General features: G+C 57.2%; 1 protein-coding gene across 2 annotated transcripts in view; it reads left to right on the top strand.

Moving 5' to 3' along the window:
• TMEM132E (transmembrane protein 132E) overlaps window positions 1-18,240 on the top strand; it is a 42,445-nt gene extending 24,205 nt beyond the window's left edge. Inside the window, exons 2-10 of one of the 2 annotated variants that reach the window (XM_041001437.1) lie at window positions 7,923-8,386; window positions 8,657-8,859; window positions 10,166-10,312; window positions 10,537-10,729; window positions 11,405-11,548; window positions 13,081-13,286; window positions 14,986-15,274; window positions 16,132-16,323; window positions 17,068-18,240. In XM_041001437.1, coding sequence (XP_040857371.1) covers window positions 7,923-8,386; window positions 8,657-8,859; window positions 10,166-10,312; window positions 10,537-10,729; window positions 11,405-11,548; window positions 13,081-13,286; window positions 14,986-15,274; window positions 16,132-16,323; window positions 17,068-18,123 — 2,894 coding nt within the window. In that variant the 3' untranslated portion in view covers window positions 18,124-18,240. Of the gene's footprint in view, window positions 1-7,922; window positions 8,860-10,165; window positions 10,313-10,536; window positions 10,730-11,404; window positions 11,549-13,080; window positions 13,287-14,985; window positions 15,275-16,131; window positions 16,324-17,067 lie in introns of both variants that reach the window. The other variant, XM_041001436.1, reaches the window with a different exon arrangement.
• The last annotated feature ends 2,084 nt before the right edge of the window (window positions 18,241-20,324 follow it).

Consider the following 20,324-nt stretch of genomic DNA (forward strand, 5'->3'; position numbering starts at 1 on the left):
GGAAGTGGCCTCTCCTGGAAGCCTTGGTGCAGGGTTCCGGGTTCGTCTCCTCTGCCTTCCAGCCCAGGGTGGTTTGCTGCCACTCCAGCCATGGGAGGCACTGATCTCTGTGGCATTTTCGTGCGGCTTAAAAAAAAACCCAGGAACAGCGCCACAGTGGACTGCAGGTCTGGAGAGTAGAGCCGGGTTGGGTCTGAGCCCGTGCTGCTCCCTGAGTGGGCTGGAGACCAGATGTCAGGGTGTAGGGAGGGGGTGGGCAGCATTCAGGGCCCGGGGAACCCTGCTGTCACTTCCCGTTTATCCACTTGACCCTTGCCTAAGTCAGAATGTCCCAGGACTCTCTAGGGACACAACCTTTACCCGCCCTCAATCATCGTGTGATGTACGCGGCAGGGACGGGCCTCTGGTCCCAGATGAGGAAACAGGTCCAGGGAGGAGAGGCCAGTGTCCCAGGTCACATAACAGACCCGCAGCCCAGCTCCCTGGTCTAGATTCTGGGGCCACCAAACGGTAGTGCTCCTTCCAGCCTCAGTGCCTCCTCCAAAGGTCCTTGGGCCACTGCTCCAGGCACCTGTCATGTCTGTACTTGTCCTGCTTAGCTGAGCAGATATTGACAGGGCACCTGCCATTCCTGCCTCTCAGAACTGAGCAACCAGTGAGCGTTGAATGAGACTGAGTACTAGCTGAGCTGCACCCAGCAAATGTGTACTAGTTGCATCACAGCCCCTCAGTGGGACAGGGTCTGTGGTCCTCTTTACAGGTGTGACCGCTGAGGCTCAGCGAGGTGAGGTAGCCGCCTCAAGGTCATGCAGCTAGGACGTATCTGAATGGAGACTGGAATGTGAATTTTAGTAAGTCCAGGGACCCAAGTTCATTAGTTTTTTTTTCTTTAAAAAAAAATCCTTGGAACAGGTTCAAATACTTTGATTTTTATAATGGCGTTTATTGTTTGCTCCCTAATTTTACAAGCAATCCATGTACATTGCAGACAACCAGAACATACATAAGTGCGTGAAGGAGAAACAACGCTCTCTCGTACTCCCGCCCCCTCAGAGGTAACCGCCATTAGCATTTGGATGTGTTCCTTCCCATTGTCTACATGCTGTTACATAAAATCAGTCTCGCACAGTAGAGCCGCTGCTGCACCCTGTCTTGTCCGTGCACACCATCTGACTAGTGAGCGTGTTTCTGGTTGAGCAGAGGTTTTTGTTTTTGTTGTTGTTGTTTTGTTTTTTTGAGACCTTGGTCTATACCAGCAGCACAGGATCTTGTAATTTGTCTAAGTTTTCACTAACAAGCCTAATGCTGTAGTGGCCTTCTTTGTCCATCACTTGTAGAGCAGATATCTGCTTCTGGAGTATGGCTGGTCTACCTAGGTGTCCCTTTCTGGCCCCTTGCCCACTGTCCCCTCCACTGCTGGGACAGCCAAGGGCTTGCGTCTCTGAACCCTGCTAGCACTAGGTAGCACTCTTTTTTATATAAAATCAAAACTCTTCCTCAAGGTTCAGGCATTGACACTCTGTTGTGCAAAAACTGTGTGATATCATGGTGAATGAGCCTCTGACCTTCCTGAGAGGACCTAGTGCATCCCCCACCACCCCCAAAGCCTAGGGCATGCTGGATCAGACCCAGGCAGAACTCAGGCCTCCTGCTCCACCTTCCATCACACCTCCACGTGGTCCTTGGGGCCTGAAGCAGACAGTGGTCACCAGACACTAGATGGCCCCTAAGCCCCTCCCCGCCGCATTCCTCACTGTTCTTGCTTCACTTCATTCATTCATTCATTCATTCATTCATTCATTCATTCATCTGTTCATGGATTTGATAACAAGACTCAGCGTAGGCCAGGCACTGTCCTGGACTCTGGATGCCTGTCATCACTGCCTGCTAGCATTGCTCAGGCCACCTCAGGCCAGTCATGGGTCTTTGGCATCGTCAGCAACCCTTCCCCTTGGGCTCTGTTTTCCGGACTAGTGTTGTGATGGTGGTAGTGCCTGGAAGGCTCGAGCAACAGGAGCCACAAGGCCTGTCCTGCTGCTCCTGATCGCGTCTGCCTGGTCATCCTGGGCTTTGCTGCCTGCTGTCCTGTGTGCTTTTGTTACGTGAGAGGGAAAGAGCATTCACCTGCTGGTTCACTCCTCAAACGCTGGAAATGGAACTCCCATCCCTGCCCCTGCTTGTAGAGGCTGAAACCAAAAGCTGAGAAAGCAATCCAGGCCTCCCATCCCAGGCCAGGGAACTTAGTCACTGGAGCCATTTACTGCTCCCAGGGTACACATAGGCACGCAGGAAGCCAGAGTCAGGAGTCAGAGCCAGGTATTGAACCCAGATCCTGAAGCAGTATGGCACAGGGGTGCTCAGATCACTGGCCTCCATGCCCACCTCCAGCTGATTTCCTGTACACATGAAGGTTATGTGCTAAAGGAGCCATGGACACTGACATGTGGCATGGCAAGAGCATGTGCACACACACACACATACGCACACACGTATGTGTGGGCTGGCGTAGCCCAGAGCCCTTGGGCCCTGCTGGCATACCCTGCTGTGCCCTTGGGCTATAAACTCACCAAAGCCAATGACTTTTTTCCCCCTGATTTACATGTGAACAATTTGTGAGCATTTAGAGGTACATACTGAGGCATCTGATTGTGATTAGAAGCAAGGAGATGGCCAGGGCTCCCTGCCCCCAGTCTACCAGGCCTGCATGCTTCTCACTCAACAATTCATGTGTGTGCAGTATAGTAGAGGCTAGCTCTACATCGAGAGAGGGAGGAGTGGCCAGGGCTCCCTAGCATGATGACATGTGAGGGAGTCTGTTGCCCTCTGCTTCTAAGCCCATGCCCCTAGTGCCATCAACAGGTCAGTGGGGATTTCAGAAGCACCTACTGTGTGCTATGCCTTGCACTACGCAAAGCTGGTCAAACCCAGAGTTTCCCCATATCCTGTATGGCTGGAAAGGCCTCCTAGTGGTTTGAGAGAGTTCTGCATGGCAAGTTCATGTGTGGGGCCAGCACCGACACAACAGGTTGAGCCACAGACTATCAGCATCCCAGATGGGTACACATTCAAGTTCCAGCTGCCTCACTTCTCATCCAGCTGTCTGCTAATTCACCAATGAAGGCAGTGGAGGATGGCCCAAGCCTTGGGTCCTTGCACTCACATGCAAAACCATGATAGAGTTCCAGCTCCTGGTTTTGGTCCCACCCCTCCCTGGTTGTTGCAACCATTTGGGGGATGAACCATCAGATGAAGGGCCTCTCTCTCTCTCTCTCTCTCTCTCTCTGCCCTTTACCTCCCTCTTAGTCTTTTTCCAAAAAAGTTGGGAGGGGGCGGTGCATAAGAACCAGAATCCCCCAGCTCCATAGGAATGACTGATGGTTTGCCCCTAACACACCTGGGCCAAGCCTGATCCATTAGAACTAGAGCTGGACAAAGTAAAGTAGTAACAGACAGATGGAGGTATTCTTAGGTGGTCTCGGGGAAGGCTTCAAGGAGGAGGGGGTGTGTGAGCTCACCATGGAAGGATGTGGGGATCCCTGCCCCTCTCTCATGTATGTGAGTCTGTTCCGAGATCTTGGTGGGACTGATGGCCTCCTCGGGAGCCAACTGAGCCTCTGTCCACTCCTTTGGTGGGAGAAAGAGTCCCATGCATGGGGAAAGGGAGGCTGACTACGCAAAGTCCGTAAAGGTCAGGCCTTCTAGGGCCAAACAGGCACAGAGGGCACACTTGGAGTTCAGGTTCAATACTGTGCCCTCAGCAGTACTGCTGTGGGCAGCCAGTCTGCTGGGCACTGAGGCAGGGCCAGCCAGCATGTGTATTGTGTGCATGTATGTATGTGTGAACTATGTGTGTGTATGTGTGCTGTGTGTGTGCATGTGTGTACGGAGGCTTCTAGATCTAGCTGGAGGATGTGCACCTTTTTGGTATTGGATGTGCTCATGACAGGCCCAAGCTGTTACTTCCTCCCCAGTCTCAGTTTTGAAGCTCCATCTGCTGCCCACTGTTGGAGCGACCTGACTGCCACATCTGTGTTGGACTCCAAGTCCTTACCCCACTTCTGTCTCCCTTCCTGGAATCTCCCAGCAGCTTTCCTCCTCCCACTCCAGGCAGGGTACATGATATCTGGGGGTCAGGGCTCTAGACTGTGACTCAGGCCAGCATGTTAGTGCATGCTGAGACACACACACACACACACACACACACACACACACACACACACACGTGTGCTCATGCACTGCTGTGAACCCTCCACCAACCACATGATGTTGATTCCACCAGCCTCACCTCCCCACTCTCCCACCGCAGCACCACTTCCCAGGGGAAACTGAGGCCCGGTGAGGTCAAGCAGCTTCCTTCAGGCATTAGAGTAAGTGAGGGGGAGAACAGAATCATGCCAGGGGCTTGGGGGCCCCATCAACTGTGCCCACAGGGGAGCCCTAGGGCCACAGAAGCAGATTCCTTCCTAGTAGAGAGGGGAGGTATGTGTGGCCAAGTGAGAAGCAGGAGAGCTGCAGCCCCATGGCATTGTCTGCCTGGCCTCTATTGGATGCCAATTGCTTCCTTATCTGCAGGGATGCTAACGAAGGTCGAGTGCTTGGGCCCTGTGCCAGGAGCCCTTGGATGCCTGACGAGGCTGTCATCACCCTTACATCTCTGCAGTCAGTGCTGGGTAGCTCATTCAGAGAACTGCATTCTCGTAATGGAAATCCATGGAGGGTCTACAGTGTGCCAGGCCTATCATGTGCCAGGGAGCAAGCAACATCCATGTACCAGGGAGCTGAATTCCAGCTGGAAGTCGCCACAGGCAGGTGCATGGGAAGTACTGTCAGGTGCTGAGAAGTGCTATACAAGCAAACGAAACAGGAAGGGGAGGGACAGATATAGGGAAGGTGGAGGGCCTGAGTGAAGACTGGGGAGAAGCATCTTTGCCCCTCTGGGAGGGGGCGTTCCAAGCAGTAGCAGGAAAAGCACGTGCAGAAGCCCTCACTGAAACAACAGCACAGGATCTTGCTTTTTTGCCAGGCTAGCTCCCTGCCCCCCTCTAGGGGGTTGGAGAAGGGCACATGGACCCAGTTCCCTAGTCCTTCCCCTCAAGCCCCACCGCCATCCCATGTCAGGTGCCCTTCTGGTGGCCTCTGTCCCCCACCCCCGTGACTCCAAAGGCTCTGGATAGCCAGCCATGAAGTCAGGATGGTGAGGGACAGATGGAACCAAGTGGCACTTAGCTACTCTTGGGTCTCTGGAGATGGTTAGTAGGGAGGAGGACAGTGGTATGACCTCCTGCACACTCCAGCTGATGTAGACAGTGAGCACAAGAGCTCCTGAGTCCTGGGGCCCTTTTCCAGCCCAGGGGCCCATGCATGGTGGTCCCTCCAAGGCTCAGCCTTGGGATGCATAGATCCCGGCTGTCCCTTTGGCAGCTTTGCAGGTCACAGAGGGAAGAAGCGGTTATGGGTCCTCAGCCTCAGTTCCAGTGTGTCTGGAGGTAGTGGGGTTCATGTCATCATGAAAATCTGAGAGCAGAACACTCAGATGCAGAATGGGAAGCAACTTGATCAGTGAGTCTGTATTAGAAACCTGCTACTTCTCAAGCAGATGGTTGGCAGCTGTATCCTGACCCCAGGTGTTAGCCTGGATTCTGTGGGCCTGGGGCCAGTCTCGCCCTTGGACTTGGGGGACACAGAGACCCCAGAGGTGACTGTGGAGTAGGCAGGAATGCCAGGTGCCAGTCAGGAAGGCTCCTCCTGACTCTGCAGACATCTTCCTGTCCTCCCTTGGATCTCTGCTGCCAGGTTCACCCTAGTCCCGCAGCCAGCACTTCCTGCCGGGACAGTTGAGTGTCAGGGAGGAGTTGCCTGGGGGGTGAGTTCTCCTAGGAATGATGGCCAAAGCCTGGGCTGCCCACAGGGACCAGGAGGCCACTGCTTTAGGGTTCCTGGAGGCTCCAAATGCCATTCCTACAATTGACCCTGAGGGCTTTTGCCAGGGTCCAGATCAGTTGCCTCCAATGAAAGGCTGAGCCACTGGACCCTTGCGGGTGAAGAACCAAGTGTGAATGGTTGTGGTCGAGGGGTTACAGACAGTGGGGCAGCAACAAAGGGACACCAGTTGCCTGCAGGGCCAAGGACCAGAGCAATTCCTCTGCCAGAGGCCTCTGCAAATTACTTATTTCAGGTTGCTCATGAGGCTTTCAAGGCTGCCTGGAGGGTGGACTCCCCCACACAAGACTGGATGAGAGAGATAGCCACGGAAAATAAACCAAAGCTTCCCAAGAGTGGAGCCCGAAGGGCTTCCTGGGTGAGGTGGCATTGGAACACAATTCAGATTTGCTTGTGCATGGATAGAGAGGACACAACTTGAGCAGAAGAGGGGAGAAGCAGTGGTGGCTGTGAGCCCTCACAACAGCGAGTTGTCAGGTCATGCTGCCAGCTGGGTCTTGGGAAGAGGGATCTTAGGGGACAGGGCAGTTCGGAATCACACCTAAGAGATCCTGCATATCACACTCGAAAGCGGGTTAGGTTTGGGTTTGTAAGTACCTGGAAGAGATCCTTTAATACTTGCACACTTGTGCCTTGAGTGGCATGACAGATGGAGTTTTCTTCTTTGAGTCTCAAAATCAAACCAAATGTCACGGCTTCCTGAGAGCCCAGCACTGTCTTTGCTCTGACTTCCATGTTGAAGACTGGGACTCAGAGAAGGGTCCCCAGGAAAGAGAGGAGAGGATCCAGAACCTCCACCCTCCATCATGGAGCCTCCCTGGCACCTACCCGTGTCCAGCAGGTGTTGTGTGGGCATGAGAGGATAACACAGTCTGATTGGTGCGCAGGAGACAAGAGCACTCCCCTGCCATGCTGGAGAGGGGACTGGCAGCAGGGAGGTGAGCTGGGGAGAAGGGAGACCCAGAGAGGCAGTTTGGTGTCATCATGGTGACAATAATGAGGCCAGAGTAGTGAAGGGCCTGAGGATGGAGGATGGCGCATGGATGAAGCAAGAGGTAGAAGTTGGATAGTGCTGAGTGCAGTGGTTTAGGGGCCTCTGGAGAGTCCTCACCTCTCAGAGAACGTGGTTCAAGTCCTGGCTGTTTCCAATTCCAGCTTGCTGCTACACGTTTACCCCTGCCACCAACCCAGGCTGAGTTCCAGGCTCCTGGCTTTAGCCTGGCTCAGCCAAGGCTGTTGCAGGCATTTGGGGAATGAACCAGTAGATGGAAGTCCCTGTCTTGTTGCCTTTCAGATATTTTTTTTTAAGGTGACATTTTGAAACTAATTGGTTTCCTGGGTAGGTGGGGAGAAGACCAACAGGAGGCCCATATACAGATGTTGGGAGCCTGTTGGTAAAGCCCTGGGGCCCTTCACCTCTGGGACGACTGGTGCTGTTGAGGCTGGGTCTGAGAGTGAGCAGGCTGCAGGATGGATTCCCATGGCTGGCCCTGCTGGCCAGCTCCCTGTGCCTGGAGTGAATTCCTGGCTCCAGTCCCTCATCTCCCCTTAATCTGAAAGGTGTAAGAAGTTACTGAGGTCAGACTGCCTGGCTCCAAGGGCCCCCAGTAAGGCCTACTTGAAGGCCTGAGTGCAGGATCAGTCCAGCTGAGGCTTGTGCCCAGCCCTGGATGCCCAAGACTTTGCAAAGTCAGCCCTCCCTGAGGCACTTTGGAGCAGAATGCAGATGCACGGGGGCAGGGAGACAACATGGCTACAGCTGCCTAGGGCTCAGACCCCTCTACCTCCATGCTGCATATAAGTAAGCATGGGGGAGAGAGGAGTGTGACACACCAGCAGAGGCTCTGCCAGGCCCAGGGCCCGTGGGAAGCAGGCAATGCCTGCCCAGGTCAGAGAGCCCAGGGCCAATGCCGCGGCAGAGCCCGAGGATCTGTGTACAGCCTCTTCCCTCACCCCTCTGGGCTTCTTTCCTCTGTTCCCAGCCTCCAGCCGCTCACACCCGGCCAGCCCCAGCCCGCCAGGGCCGCAAGCTAGCCCAGTGCTGCCGGTCAGCTACCGCCTGTCGCACACGCGGCTGGCCTTCTTCCTGCGGGAGGCCCGGCCACCACCACTACCACCCTCCGAAGCCAATGGCTCCCTACAGCGCTCCGAGCCCTTCGTGGTGTTCCAGACCAAGGAGCTGCCGGTGCTCAACGTGTCTCTGGGGCCCTTCAGCACAAGCCAGGTGGTGGCACGGGAGCTCCTGCAGCCCTCCAGCACGCTGGACATCCCCGAGCGCCTGACGGTCAACTGGAAGGTGCGGGCCTTCATTGTGCGCTCCCGCGTGCCTGCCTCACAGCCCGTGGCGCAGGTGCTTTTCTACGTGGCCGGCCGAGACTGGGACGACTTCGGTGTCACTGAGCGCCTGCCCTGCGTCCGCCTGCACGCCTTCCGCGATGCCCGCGAAGTCAAGAGCTCCTGCCGCCTCGCCGGGGGGCTGGCCACGTGTCTCGTGCGGGCCGAGCTGCCCTTAGCGTGGTTCGGACCCCCAGCACCCGCCTCTCCACCCTCTGCACGCCGCAAGGCTCCGGATGGGCTGGAGGCCGAGGCGGCCGGGGAGAGCCAGCAGGCAGAGCTCTATTATACCCTGCATGCTCCCGATGCCACCGGCGGCTGTGGTGGGGCCCGGCGCGGGCCGGTGCCCGGGGTTGGAGCGCGCTCTGAGAGCCCCACGCAGCACCCGCTACTGCGCATCGGGAGCATCAGCCTGTTCCGGCCGCCGCCCCGCAGGGCCCTGCAGGAGCACAGACTGGACAGCAACCTGATGATCCGCCTGCCCGACCGGCCCCTCAAGCCTGGGGAGGTGCTCAGCGTCCTGCTCTACCTGGCTCCCAACGCCTCTTCGGCCTCCAGCCCCAGCGTGGAGCATTTCACACTCAGGTATGGGGACTGTGGAGGGTGTGCAAGGCCAAATGGGCACCTGACTTGGTGGTGGTGGTGGTGGTGGGGTGATCAGCTACACCACTGGCTGTGTCTGGATCCCAGCTCTTCCACAGGTGGCTTGAGCAACCTCAGAAAGACACTTCACTGACAGGGGGATCTCAGGGTTCCCGTTTGTAATAGCAACCCAGGGAAGTAGAGTCCTGATAAAGGGGCCGGGGGGTTTACAAGTGTGGCTGTCCAGAATGATAGAGTCAGGGTTGGAAGGACCTTAGGACATAAGCAGGCGCATTTCTCCCATTCTGCAGATGTGGAGTCTGAGACCAAAAAAAAAAAAGAGGCATGAAAATAAAAACATAATTGCTTCTGGGCTGATGGCCAAAAGATGAATGGCAGTGTACGCCCACATGGACCTTGGACCTGATTCTGGAGTTAGAGGGACAGTTTCAGGCCTCTCCACTGTCTCTATACCTTGAGGGCACGGTTCATGAATTCAAGAAAGTGTTAGATCACAACACCCCAGGACACAGTGATGCCTCCTATAGGGGTCCATGCCCTGAGCCATGCTGAGTAACTCCTAGGATGTGAGGAAGTCCCCAAAACGTGCCTCTCCTGCCTCCCAGCACTGTAAGACGTGGAAGACCACGATGGACCTTGCGTCAAGAGTGGCCCTAACTCCTCACACCCCAACTGTTCCTGGAGTGGGTCAGGCCTAATCCAGGGCTCGGAGGCTGAGTGGCAGATAAGTGGCACCAATCTTCTGAGCTTGGGCTACACTCATGCGCTTGGAGCATGTGGGCTTGGGGGGGCTGGTCCTCTGCTTGCCCTGGTGTTCACTGGAGCCCAGCTGGCTCTGTGCCTTCAACAAGGACAATGCACCTGGTGTGCTGATAGCATCTAGAGTGGTAACTAGCCAGCAAGTGCCACAAAACTGCAGCCACAGCGTCTCCTGGAGGAACTGGAGAGTGGAAAGCATGGGAGGGGGCTCTAGCTAGCTAGAAAATTAGCCGTTAGCATGGGAGAGGTCGGAAGTGCTACCTCCGCTCTAGCAGAGGCCCTGCCTGGCTAGAGTGCCTTCTCATTCCTGTGGACCTTCAGCAAGATGCGTACAGAAGCCATGTCACTAAAGCAAGCCAGTGGGGAAGGGGCAGACCAGGCAGCGGGCTCTAAAAGGTGATGCTGTTTGCATTCAGCACACCTGCCTCTCCTCCCCTTGTCCCACAGCCTAGGGCTGGCGGCCAGGTATGTGGTCCTGGAGCCATTGCCTGACTCCATCTTTGTCATTTCCCCCAATCCTTTGTCCCAGGGTGAAGGCCAAGAAGGGTGTGACCCTTCTAGGCACCAAGTCACGGAGTGGCCAGTGGCATGTGACCTCAGAGCTACTGACGGGAGCAAAGCACTCAACAGCCACTGTGGATGTGGCCTGGGCTCAGGGCACACCCCTGCCTCCCTGGTGAGCATGAAGTGGTGCATCTGCAGGGGTGATGGAAGAGGCCTGGCCTGGGGGCAGGAGGGTGGCAGCTGGGACTTGCCTATTGGTCTGGGCTGCTGGGCAGTGTTCTGGGCAGGGTTCAGGGATCTAGGGGCACCTCAGGAAGACTGGATCCCACAGAAGGTGTCAGAGCCCTTGGCCTCCTCCCAGCCCATCTTCCTCTTCTACCTTCCAAAACCTGGCAGGGAAGGCCAGGGACCCCTGGAGATCCTGCAGCTGGACTTTGAAATGGAGAACTTCACCAGCCAGTCAGTCAAGCGGAGGATTATGTGGCACATTGACTACCGTGGCCACGGCGCTTTGCCTGAGCTGGAGAGGGCAGTCACAGAGCTCACGGTCATCCAGCGGGATGTACAAGCCATCCTGCCTCTGGCCATGGTGAGCGAGCCTGTGTGTGGGCTGCGGGGTGGGGTGGGCATGCCTGGCTGAGCATGTGCACAGATGCACAGATGTGTGTGTGTTTATGAGTGAGAGAGACTGCCTCCTATATCCAGATGTGTCTGATGGCAAAGTGCCTGCCTACACTCTCGGGAGGCAGGCACTGCTTGATGCCAACTAGTATAGACAGCAGGTGCCAGGGTGGACAGAAGTGGGGGAAGTTACCACGATGATTTCTGGAGGATGTGGCTCTGCAGGGGTGCCTTGAAGGTCATATGGAGGAAGTGTGGGACCTTCAGAAGTGACAGGGTAGGCAGGGCTCATCTGTGCCCAAATGCTATGCTGGGAAATGTGAGGGTTACCCCATGGAAGGTCATTTGGGCCCAGTCTCGGACACCATGGTGAGCGTGGGGGATATGCCCACTGGGGAGGTGTTGGGGACAAAGTGGCAGGCATCAGGGAAGGGCAGAGTGAGGTCTGCCTGAAGCTCCAGCAAAGTGTAAGAGAACAGACCCCAGTAAAGGCACTTGGGACCAGGCAGACACCTGTCCCTGCCTGTCACCCTGTCAGAGCGATGTGCTCCAAACCATGGGAGTAGCCAGGAACCAGGGCTTAGTGGGTGCGTTCCAAGAGACAAGACCACAAGCAGGGGCCCTCCCCTTCCCCTTCCTGCAGGACACAGAGATCATCAACACAGCCATCCTGACTGGCCGCACTGTGGCCATCCCTGTCAAGGTCATCGCCATTGAAGTGACCGGCATCGTGCTGGATGTTTCTGCTCTGGTGGAATGCGAGTCTGACAATGAGGATATCATCAAGGTGGGCTTCCTGGAGGCAGGGCCCCCTGCAGAGTCCAGGTTGCTCCCTCTCACTCATCCTTTTATTCTGATCTCACACCTCCCTTGCTCCCCTTATCCCAGGCGCCACCACAGCTTTGTGAGAGGGTGGGTTCCCAGAACCACTCCCTCACCCCAACCCGGGGTACTGCTCTGGTCAATCCTGGAGGGCTTCCTGTAGAATGGCCCAGCATTCTGGATTTGTTCCTTGCCAGAGCTTTACCCAGTGGGCAGAGGCAGGAGGGGGAAGAAGGCAGAATTTGAGTGTGTGGGGCTGGGGGTGGACAGCAAAGTGAGAGGTGACTAGCTCTGGCAACCATGGCCTGCAGTCAGCAGGTTTGACACGGAAGTGGTGCTGCTTGGAGGTGAGCAGGAGAGTGTGGGTGCAGGGACCCACTCTGCCTCCCTCTCTATCTGTTCTGCCTCTGGGTCCCTTGGGATCCAGGGAACCTGGGGAAGAACCTCCCACAGAGGAGCAGGGGCTCCATGCTGCACCCCATCACCTGCCTACGCCCTCACCCCGCCCCTCCTCTGCCACCCTGACTACCCCTCCCTAGGGCTGCCTTAGAGACCCTGGGAGGGTTTTAATGGAGTGTGTTCTGGATCTCAGTAAACCACACCTGGGTCTCTGTGGCATTGCCAGACTGCGGGTACACTCCTCTGCCTTCTCACATGGGAAATAAGCACTCCTGGTGGGCCCACACATCCCACCTACGCCTCTCCTCTGAGATGACAGAAGGGGCTGGCAGAGGCTCGGATGGCCCTGGGACTGCAACACACTCCCTGCCCACCTACCCACACCCACCCCTGCAGAGCCCACCCGCTGCATGAGAGACCTCCTGCTAAGCTCAAGGCGCCCACAGGTGAAGTGCTGGGACACACTTTGAGCATACATTTCCCTCTGGGTTGGCCCTGCAGCACTGGCAGCAGCCCCTGTCTGAGTGGGCACCACCATCTACCACCGAGACGTGTTCAACAGACCTGTGGTTTCTATGCCCAGAACCCCTAGCAACACAGTGTTGCAGTCCAGGTGGGCTGGCACACCCATCGGTGGCAGCCTCCCGCCTGTCCGCCTCAGATCCCCTGGCCAGGTTTCTTCTCTCCTATTTTCTCTCTTCTCCAGCCCTCTCTGCAGCAGCTTCTGACCCTGACATTAGCCACTGCGCATGCTGCTGGGGCAGTCACAACCAGGGAGGTGCAGGCCTACCCTTCCCCCAGCCTGGGATCCCCTTCTTCCTTAAAGGGGACCCAGCCACCTGGCTCCAGAGGCGTCGTTGTGAATGGGGGAGGGACCAGCCCCAGAGGAGAGTGGGTCCAGGGCTCTAAGCCTCCCACAGAGGCCGGAGGAGTGAAACAGGCAAGGAGGCCCTCTGCCCTTCCAAACACCTCCCCTCCTCCACTCTGGACACGTCTCCCTCCAACAGCCTCCCTGACCTAACTGTGGGACCCAACCCCCTGTCCCACCTGGTCGGGGAAGACCTATGGGACAGGATGTGCCGCCCTGCCTCTCCCCAGGTGTCCAGCAGCTGCGACTACGTATTTGTGAGTGGAAAAGAGTCTCGAGGGTCTATGAACGCCAGAGTCACCTTCCGCTATGATGTGCTCCAAGCCCCCTTGGAAATAACCGTCTGGGTACCCAAGCTGCCGCTACACATCGAGCTCTCAGACGCCCGCCTCAGCCAAGTGAAGGGCTGGAGGGTGCCCATCCTCCCCGACCGGAGGTACAGTGCGCATGTGCTGGGGACACTCACAGGGGACACAGCCTCGGCGCACATGTGCGAGTGACCCTGGGTAGGCAGGTTGGGCATCAGCAGCTGCCAATGTCCTGGGCAGCTGCCATGTGCCAGGCACTGGCAGGTGTTACGGCTGTGGGGCAGGTGTGGCTGCTGCCTGCTCCAACCCACTGCTGAGTGTCAGTGCTGTGCACATGGTGAACAAGACCAGCCCAGCACGGTGCTGCTGCACAGGTAGCCCTACCATGATAAGTCAAGACAGGTTTCTTGGAAGAATTGGTTGGCCCAGGAATCAGGGTGAGAGCTGTGAGGCAGCTAAAATGCAGCAAGCCTGTCAGCGCAGAATCAGACATATGCCAGGCCCCCATGCCCGAGCCTGGTTACAGCGAGGGCAAACTTCCAAGCACTAGAGTCCCTGCCCAGACTCCTTGCTGGGTGCAGGCTTACCCACCTGTGGGACATATATGTGAGCCAGCCTATTCAACCCCTCCACTCATGCCCTCCGAGCTGCTGGAGAGAAGAACCCAGCAGGGGCACGCAGGGAATGAAGGCAAACAGCTCTGAGCAGTAGCACGTGGGACTGGCAGGAGAAGCAGGTGGTAAGCAAAGCAGGTGGCCAAGGGAAAACCGAGCAGAGCTCCATTCAGTGGGGATCTGGGAAAGCTCGGGGGTGTGGACCAGAGCCCATTGAGCATCAGCGTGCATGGGAATTCTCTGTGGTCCTGTTAGACCGTGGCTTCCAGTCAGCAGGATGGGGCGAGTATGCCTTTGCCCAGCTCCCAGGTGATGGTCACGTGAGCACTATAGTCTGCCAGCCAGGTTAAATTCTGGCTCTGTGATTGGCTAGCTGCTGTATGGCAGTGACCCACTTATATAGCCTTTCTGTGCCTCAGTTTCCTCATCTGTGAAATCGGCAAGAGGCCCATGATAAGGGTTCAGTCGGTAGGTGACACAGATGCACAATCAATTTTGTGGGAATGATGTTACTGGCAGGTTGAACCTTCCAAAGCCCTAACAAAGCATTAGCCACAGAGAGAAAGCTTTCCCAGGTGTGCCTTCCTCCCACTGGGTTTCCTGCTTGGAGCATATTCTCTAAGCTGCACAGCCTGATAGCTTCCCAAATCATCAGCTCCAGGGGCCCTCTGGCTTGACAATCAGTACAGTTGCCCCCCTCGTGTCACAGTGTACAAATGGCAGCAAGAGAAGACCAGGCGGCACCTTGCTTGGCAATGTCCTCGGTAAAGTGTCCAGGTCACCTCCCCGCCAGCATGCTCTGCTCTTCACATAACCATAAGCACATTCAGCTGAGCTTGTTGGCATTCCCCATGGCCAAGATCGTCTTTGCTACAGTTTAGAGTTTAGCAGTGTGCCAGGCATACACTCAGGGCTGAAACAGGCAGTCACCGTTGGGGTTTGACGTCAGCTATTCCCAGATGTGGAGGAAGCCAAGCAGACCGGGGGAGGAGTAAGAGAGGATTCAAAATGGGTTTTTCTAGAAGCAAAAAGGCTGGGACACCTGGCTGAATGTTTACCACATGGAAAACGTGAACCAGGAGGAGACTTTCCACCCAAGGGAGCTGGAGAGATGCCACCCGGTCAAGGGCAAGGGTAGAGACTGGTATAGGTCAGCCCAGGGTCAGGAGCTCTTGGCCCGGCCAGCCCAGACTCTGTCATGCCTCTGTACCAGGTCAGCCCGGGAGAGTGAGGACGAGGATGAGGAGGAAGAGGAGCGGCGGCAGAGCGTGAGCCGGGGCTGTACCTTGCAGTACCAGCATGCCACCCTGCAGGTCTTCACCCAGTTCCACACCACCTCAGCAGAGGGCACTGACCAGGTGGTCACCATGCTGGGCTCGGACTGGCTGGTGGAGGTCACTGACCTGGTCAGTGACTTCATGCGGGTAGGTGACCCCCGAGTGGCACATTTGGTGGACAGCAGCACGCTGGCAGGCCTGGAGCCAGGCACCACCGCCTTCAAGGTAGGCATGAGCTCTGTCCTAGCACACGGGCAATGTAGAGTGCCTTGGTGACTGGGGAGGGGAGGGAAGATATCCCCAGAGCTTGAGCCAGTCCCCAGCAGGCGCTTCCTGCCAGGAACTTCACCACCCATGGTCAGGCTTTTCCGGCATCCCTTTGCTGAAGGCTCCCACCCCTTACCTGATCAGCTTTGTAGATTCCGGCAGAGCCCTCCAGCAGTTAGAGCTAGCGGCGGGAGAGCAGGTGTGAGCCAGCAAGAAGGCAGACTCTGGCCCTGGGAGCACAGTGGTGACTGTCACCTCTCACAGTGGAAGCTATCCACCTAGCGGACTACAAAGGGGCACCTGGAGGTGGGGATTTGTGTTCTGTTGAGGAAGTAACTGATCCAATGTGTAACAGTTGGGATGCTCTTCATTGAACAACAACAAAGAAAGACCAGACTGCTGGTATAACCCTGGACATGAATTCCCACCTGGCAATATTTAGCCCATATATTGGTGCCCCTTTTTGGGGTGCATGCCTTCACCCCTTTGCCACAGTCCTCACCATTCCCTTTTGCCTCCCTGACTGTGGCACTGGGCAGCCATTGCTGCTTACCACTGTGCAGGCATCATTTTCTCCTTAAACTCCCCTGTATCATATGTGTGGCTGGCTGGCTCCTAGGAGCCTCTGACTCTCTGGGGACCCATGGACCCTGGATCCCCACTGTAGACCCGAGTCACAGCCAGCAGTCCCACCTTCCTGCCTGCCTTGTCCCCTGGGCCCCTCCTCCAGCAGCACCAGGATTTCCCCCTGATACAGGGACCCTGGGTCGGGGGCTCTCCCAGGCCTTCCCACTGCCCACCCCTCTCTGCCTCAGGTGGTGTCCCCACTGACGGAGGCCGTGCTAGGGGAGACGCTGCTGACAGTGACGGAGGAAAAGGTCAGCATCACACAGCTGCAAGCCCAGGTGGTGGCCAGCCTGGCCCTGTCCCTGCGGCCGAGCCCCGGGAGCAGCCACACCATCCTGGCCACCACGGCCGCTCAGCAGACCCTCAGCTTCCTTAAGCAGGTAACGAGCCACCTGGGCCTCCTCCCACCCCAAACTGGAGCCTCTGGGGTGCAGAAAGAGGACTCACCTGTCCCACTCCATCTCCCTGCCCTCTGCTTGGGCTGCCTGGGCAAGGTCTCACCTGCTGGCTTTGCCACCCTGAGCAGTGTCCACTGGTCCTCAGAGGGTGGTCACTCTTGCCCCATGAGCGGCCAGTATCCCTACCTGACCCTGGAACTCTAAGCACACACATAGCACAACCCTGCCACGGGCCATGGGGTCAGGTGCCGAGCCGGGAGTCAGGACTTGGGCCATCTGATCTTGCCAGGCTCTAGTTTCTCAGCAGTAAAGGGGGACTCTCAGGAGGTTGGGGCCAGTGGAGGAGGTATGTGTGTGTGTGTGCATTCTCCAAAGTCAGCTGTCTAAGGAAGGTGAATCCAAGGTCAGGCGTGGATGTGGGGCTAACCTGCAGCACCTAGAGACTTGAGTTAGACCCAAGGCAGAACCTATCTTCCATTCATCAAAGGGATTTCGGTGAAATTGGTTAAGAAGCCTTGGGCAAAAAAAAAAAAAAAAAAGCAGCAGCAGCCTTGGGCAGTTCAAAATCTGGAGGTTGTAACCTGTGAGCAGGACTCACTGCAACAACAGTTCCTGAGGGCTTGCCGCCAGCCAGTCAAGGGCCAGAGACCCTTGAGGGTCTCAGCTTCTTAACAGGGCAGCCCAAGGAATAAGCACCTAACTCCTGTCCCTTTTCCCCTCCTCCAGGAAGGCCTCCTGAGCCTCTGGCTCTCCTACAGTGACGGCACCACAGCGCCACTCTCTCTCTACAGCCCCCGTGACTACGGGCTGCTGGTGAGCAGCCTGGACGAGCATGTGGTCACCGTGACCCAGGATCGCACCTTCCCACTGGTGGTGGCCCAGGCTGAGGGAGCCGGGGAGCTGCTCCGGGCGGAGCTCAGCATCTCTGAGAGCTGTCAGAAAACCAAGCGCAAGAGCGTGCTGGCCACTACCCCCGTAGGCCTGCGGGTGCACTTCGGGAGGGACGAGGAAGACCCCACTTATGACTACCCTGGCCCCAGCCAGCCGGGACCCGGTGGGGGCGAGGATGAGGCCCAAGGAGGCGGCCAGTCAGGCACTGCACACCCCGCTCCAGGGGCCTCAGGCCAGGGAACCAGCAGCCCCATGGCACCGCCCACTGAGGACTTCCTGCCACTGCCCACGGGCTTCCTGCAGATGCCCCGAGGGCTGACCGACCTGGAGATTGGCATGTATGCCTTGCTGGGTGTCTTCTGCCTTGCCATCCTTGTCTTCCTCATCAATTGCATCGTTTTTGTGCTGCGCTACCGGCACAAGCGCATCCCGCCTGAGGGCCAAACCAGCATGGACCACTCTCACCACTGGGTGTTTCTGGGCAACGGGCAGCCACTGCGTGTGCAAGGGGAGCTCTCACCACCTGCTGGCAATCCGCTAGAGACGGTGCCCGCCTGCTGCCATGGTGACCACCACAGCAGCGGCAGCTCACAGACCAGCGTCCAGAGCCAAGTGCACGGCCGAGGTGATGGCTCCTCTGGCGGCTCCGCCCGGGACCAGAACGAGGACCCTGCCAGCTCACCCACCTCCAAACGAAAGCGGGTCAAGTTCACCACCTTCACCACTCTGCCCTCTGAGGAGCTGGCCTATGACTCGGTGCCTGCCGGAGAAGAAGATGAGGAGGATGAAGAGGACCTGGGTTGGGGCTGCTCAGAGGTGGTCGGCTCCACGAGGCCCACAGCACCCCCAGACCTGCACAATTATATGCGCAGAATCAAAGAGATCGCATAGGCGCTGGGGAGTGGGTTGAGGGAGGGGTGCAGTAACTGCTCCAACCCCCAGACCCCGGCTCACCCAGGGCAGGCAGCTGGATGGATTTATACTTCCTGCCCCTGCAGCTTTGCCCAGCCCTGCTCACAGCTACCCTCTTCTGCCCTCTGCAGGTGGAGGGCCCTCCCTCCTGTGGCTCGCAGGGAGGAGGGCCACCCTAATCTGCCTTGGTGTGGTCCTTCCCAGGCTGCTGCCCTCAAGAGGGAGGGCAGGTGGCCCCACCTGGGGCAAAAGGGTTGGGGCCCACACTGTGCTCAAGCCCTCACCTTCCCTCCCTCCCACCCTACCCCTGTGAAGGGGGCTTTGGGGAAGTCTTGAGGCACACACTGCACCAAGATTTTTCTCAAACCAATATTCAGGGATTTCCGTCCTGCAGGGTGGGAGGTGCAGCTGCCTGCCCTGCTGAGGATCTTGATGTGGACAGGACTTGGGGCAAGGAGGCGGGCATGGTGGTTGGTTGTAGCATCTGCTGGCTTCTGAGTGTCTCCTAGGCTGCCCCTGGGAGCTGATTCTACAAAGGGAGCTAGTGCCACATCAGGCACCTCCCTGAGTTCTCACCCTGCTCTGAGGGCTGTGGGCAGGGACCCTAAAGGGAAGGTTTCTGGGTCCCTCTCCAGCCAAGCCGCACCCCAGAGCGCCTAGGTCCACAAAGGGCCTCCGATGTCCCACCCCACCCCCCAGCAGGGTCAACACTATTGCGCCTTAGCCATCTCCAATCTGCTGACCCGTCCCTTCCGCAGCGGCAGGGCGGGCAGCACCCACCCCTCACAGGACAGAGGCTGGGGATGGGGCAGGAAAGGTGCAGGCACACTGCGAGGGACCTTGGGGTGGGCACCTGCCCAGGGGAGCTGACAACTCCCCTTCCTCACCCCACAGCCTCTTTCCCTTCGGGTTCTACCCACCACTGTGTCAGATATTTCTTAAATAAACGGGGCCGTCAGACTTGGGGTGGGGGCGGCAGCTCCCAAGAAACAGAGAGCACCTGGTGGCTGGCTCGGACTCTTTCTTGTATGCCTGGGCAGCATGCGTGGACACACACGCACTGGTTGTGCTGTGGGAGGCCAGTCTGAGTCCTGTTCTTTGCCCCTACCTGCAGGCCTCTGTCTATAGGGGGATACTATATATACGGGGGATACATCACCTGATACTATAGCGGATGCCCACCTCAAGTGGTGACGCATCTGGTGACCTTACAATGTGCCCTAAGAAGAGGGCTCCGCTAGGAGTTGGTCATGATTGACTCCAGGGAGGGAGTGAACGAGGTGCAGACCTTAGGCCTTGCAGGGACAAGGCTGTGGCCCAGAGGGCACAGGAAGAGGAGGAAGGGGAAGTGTTTGCTGACTGGGTTGACTCAGTCTCCCTCGCTGCCTCTGCTCACCTCTCCTCATCATAATTCACAGGAAAACCTTCCTTTCCTCCCCACAGGGTGGATGGGGAAACTCAGGGGGCTTTTGATTACAACAGGTGTACCCACCCACCAACAGGCTGGCAGCCTTGACCTTGGAGTGTGCTTCTGGTCTCCCATGGCCTCTCATGGCCAATCCCCAACACAGGGCAGCAGCCCAGGGACACGAAGGAGCTCCAGATCTGAAAGGGGGACCTTGTGTGGTGCCCGTGGACAAGTGGCTACTGTAAATGTAGAGAAACGGGAATGAACAGAAGCCAGCTTCTGTCCTGGAAGTAGCTGGTAGCATTGCAGGCTGCACAAGCAACTAACTGCCCAAACAGATATGCAAGAAAGGAAGCCTGACCTGCCATGGTCACCCACTCAACTGATAGGGGCCACCATGGGAGTGGCACGCTCTGCCTGGTCCCAGGCGGCAGGTACACATCTAGCCCAGGCCTGGAGGGTCTCAGTGAAGGAGTTTGCCACAGCTGGGTAAGGTGTAGGGACAAGGGTAGGGCTGTTGGAGAGCCGTGTCCAGGTCACAACCACAAGGTCCTCCCAGGAGGGCTGTCCTTGAGTTTGCAGAACACTATTCATGGCTATTGGCATCTGCCATGACAAGCTCCTAGAAGGTCAGGGTTAGGGTCATCTTAGTCATTCTGCTTAACCCCCAGATGCTGGCTGGCTGAAATCTAGGTGTTGAGTATAAGTGGTATGCACGTGATCTCACTTCAGGGCCTGCCTGTGCTCTGCCATCTTGTGATCTCTCTGCTAC

The sequence above is a fragment of the Ochotona curzoniae genome, unplaced genomic scaffold (assembly GCF_017591425.1).
Source record: "Ochotona curzoniae isolate NIBS_2020 unplaced genomic scaffold, NIBS_Ocur_1.0 scaffold_2453, whole genome shotgun sequence".
NCBI lineage: Eukaryota > Metazoa > Chordata > Mammalia > Lagomorpha > Ochotonidae > Ochotona > Ochotona curzoniae.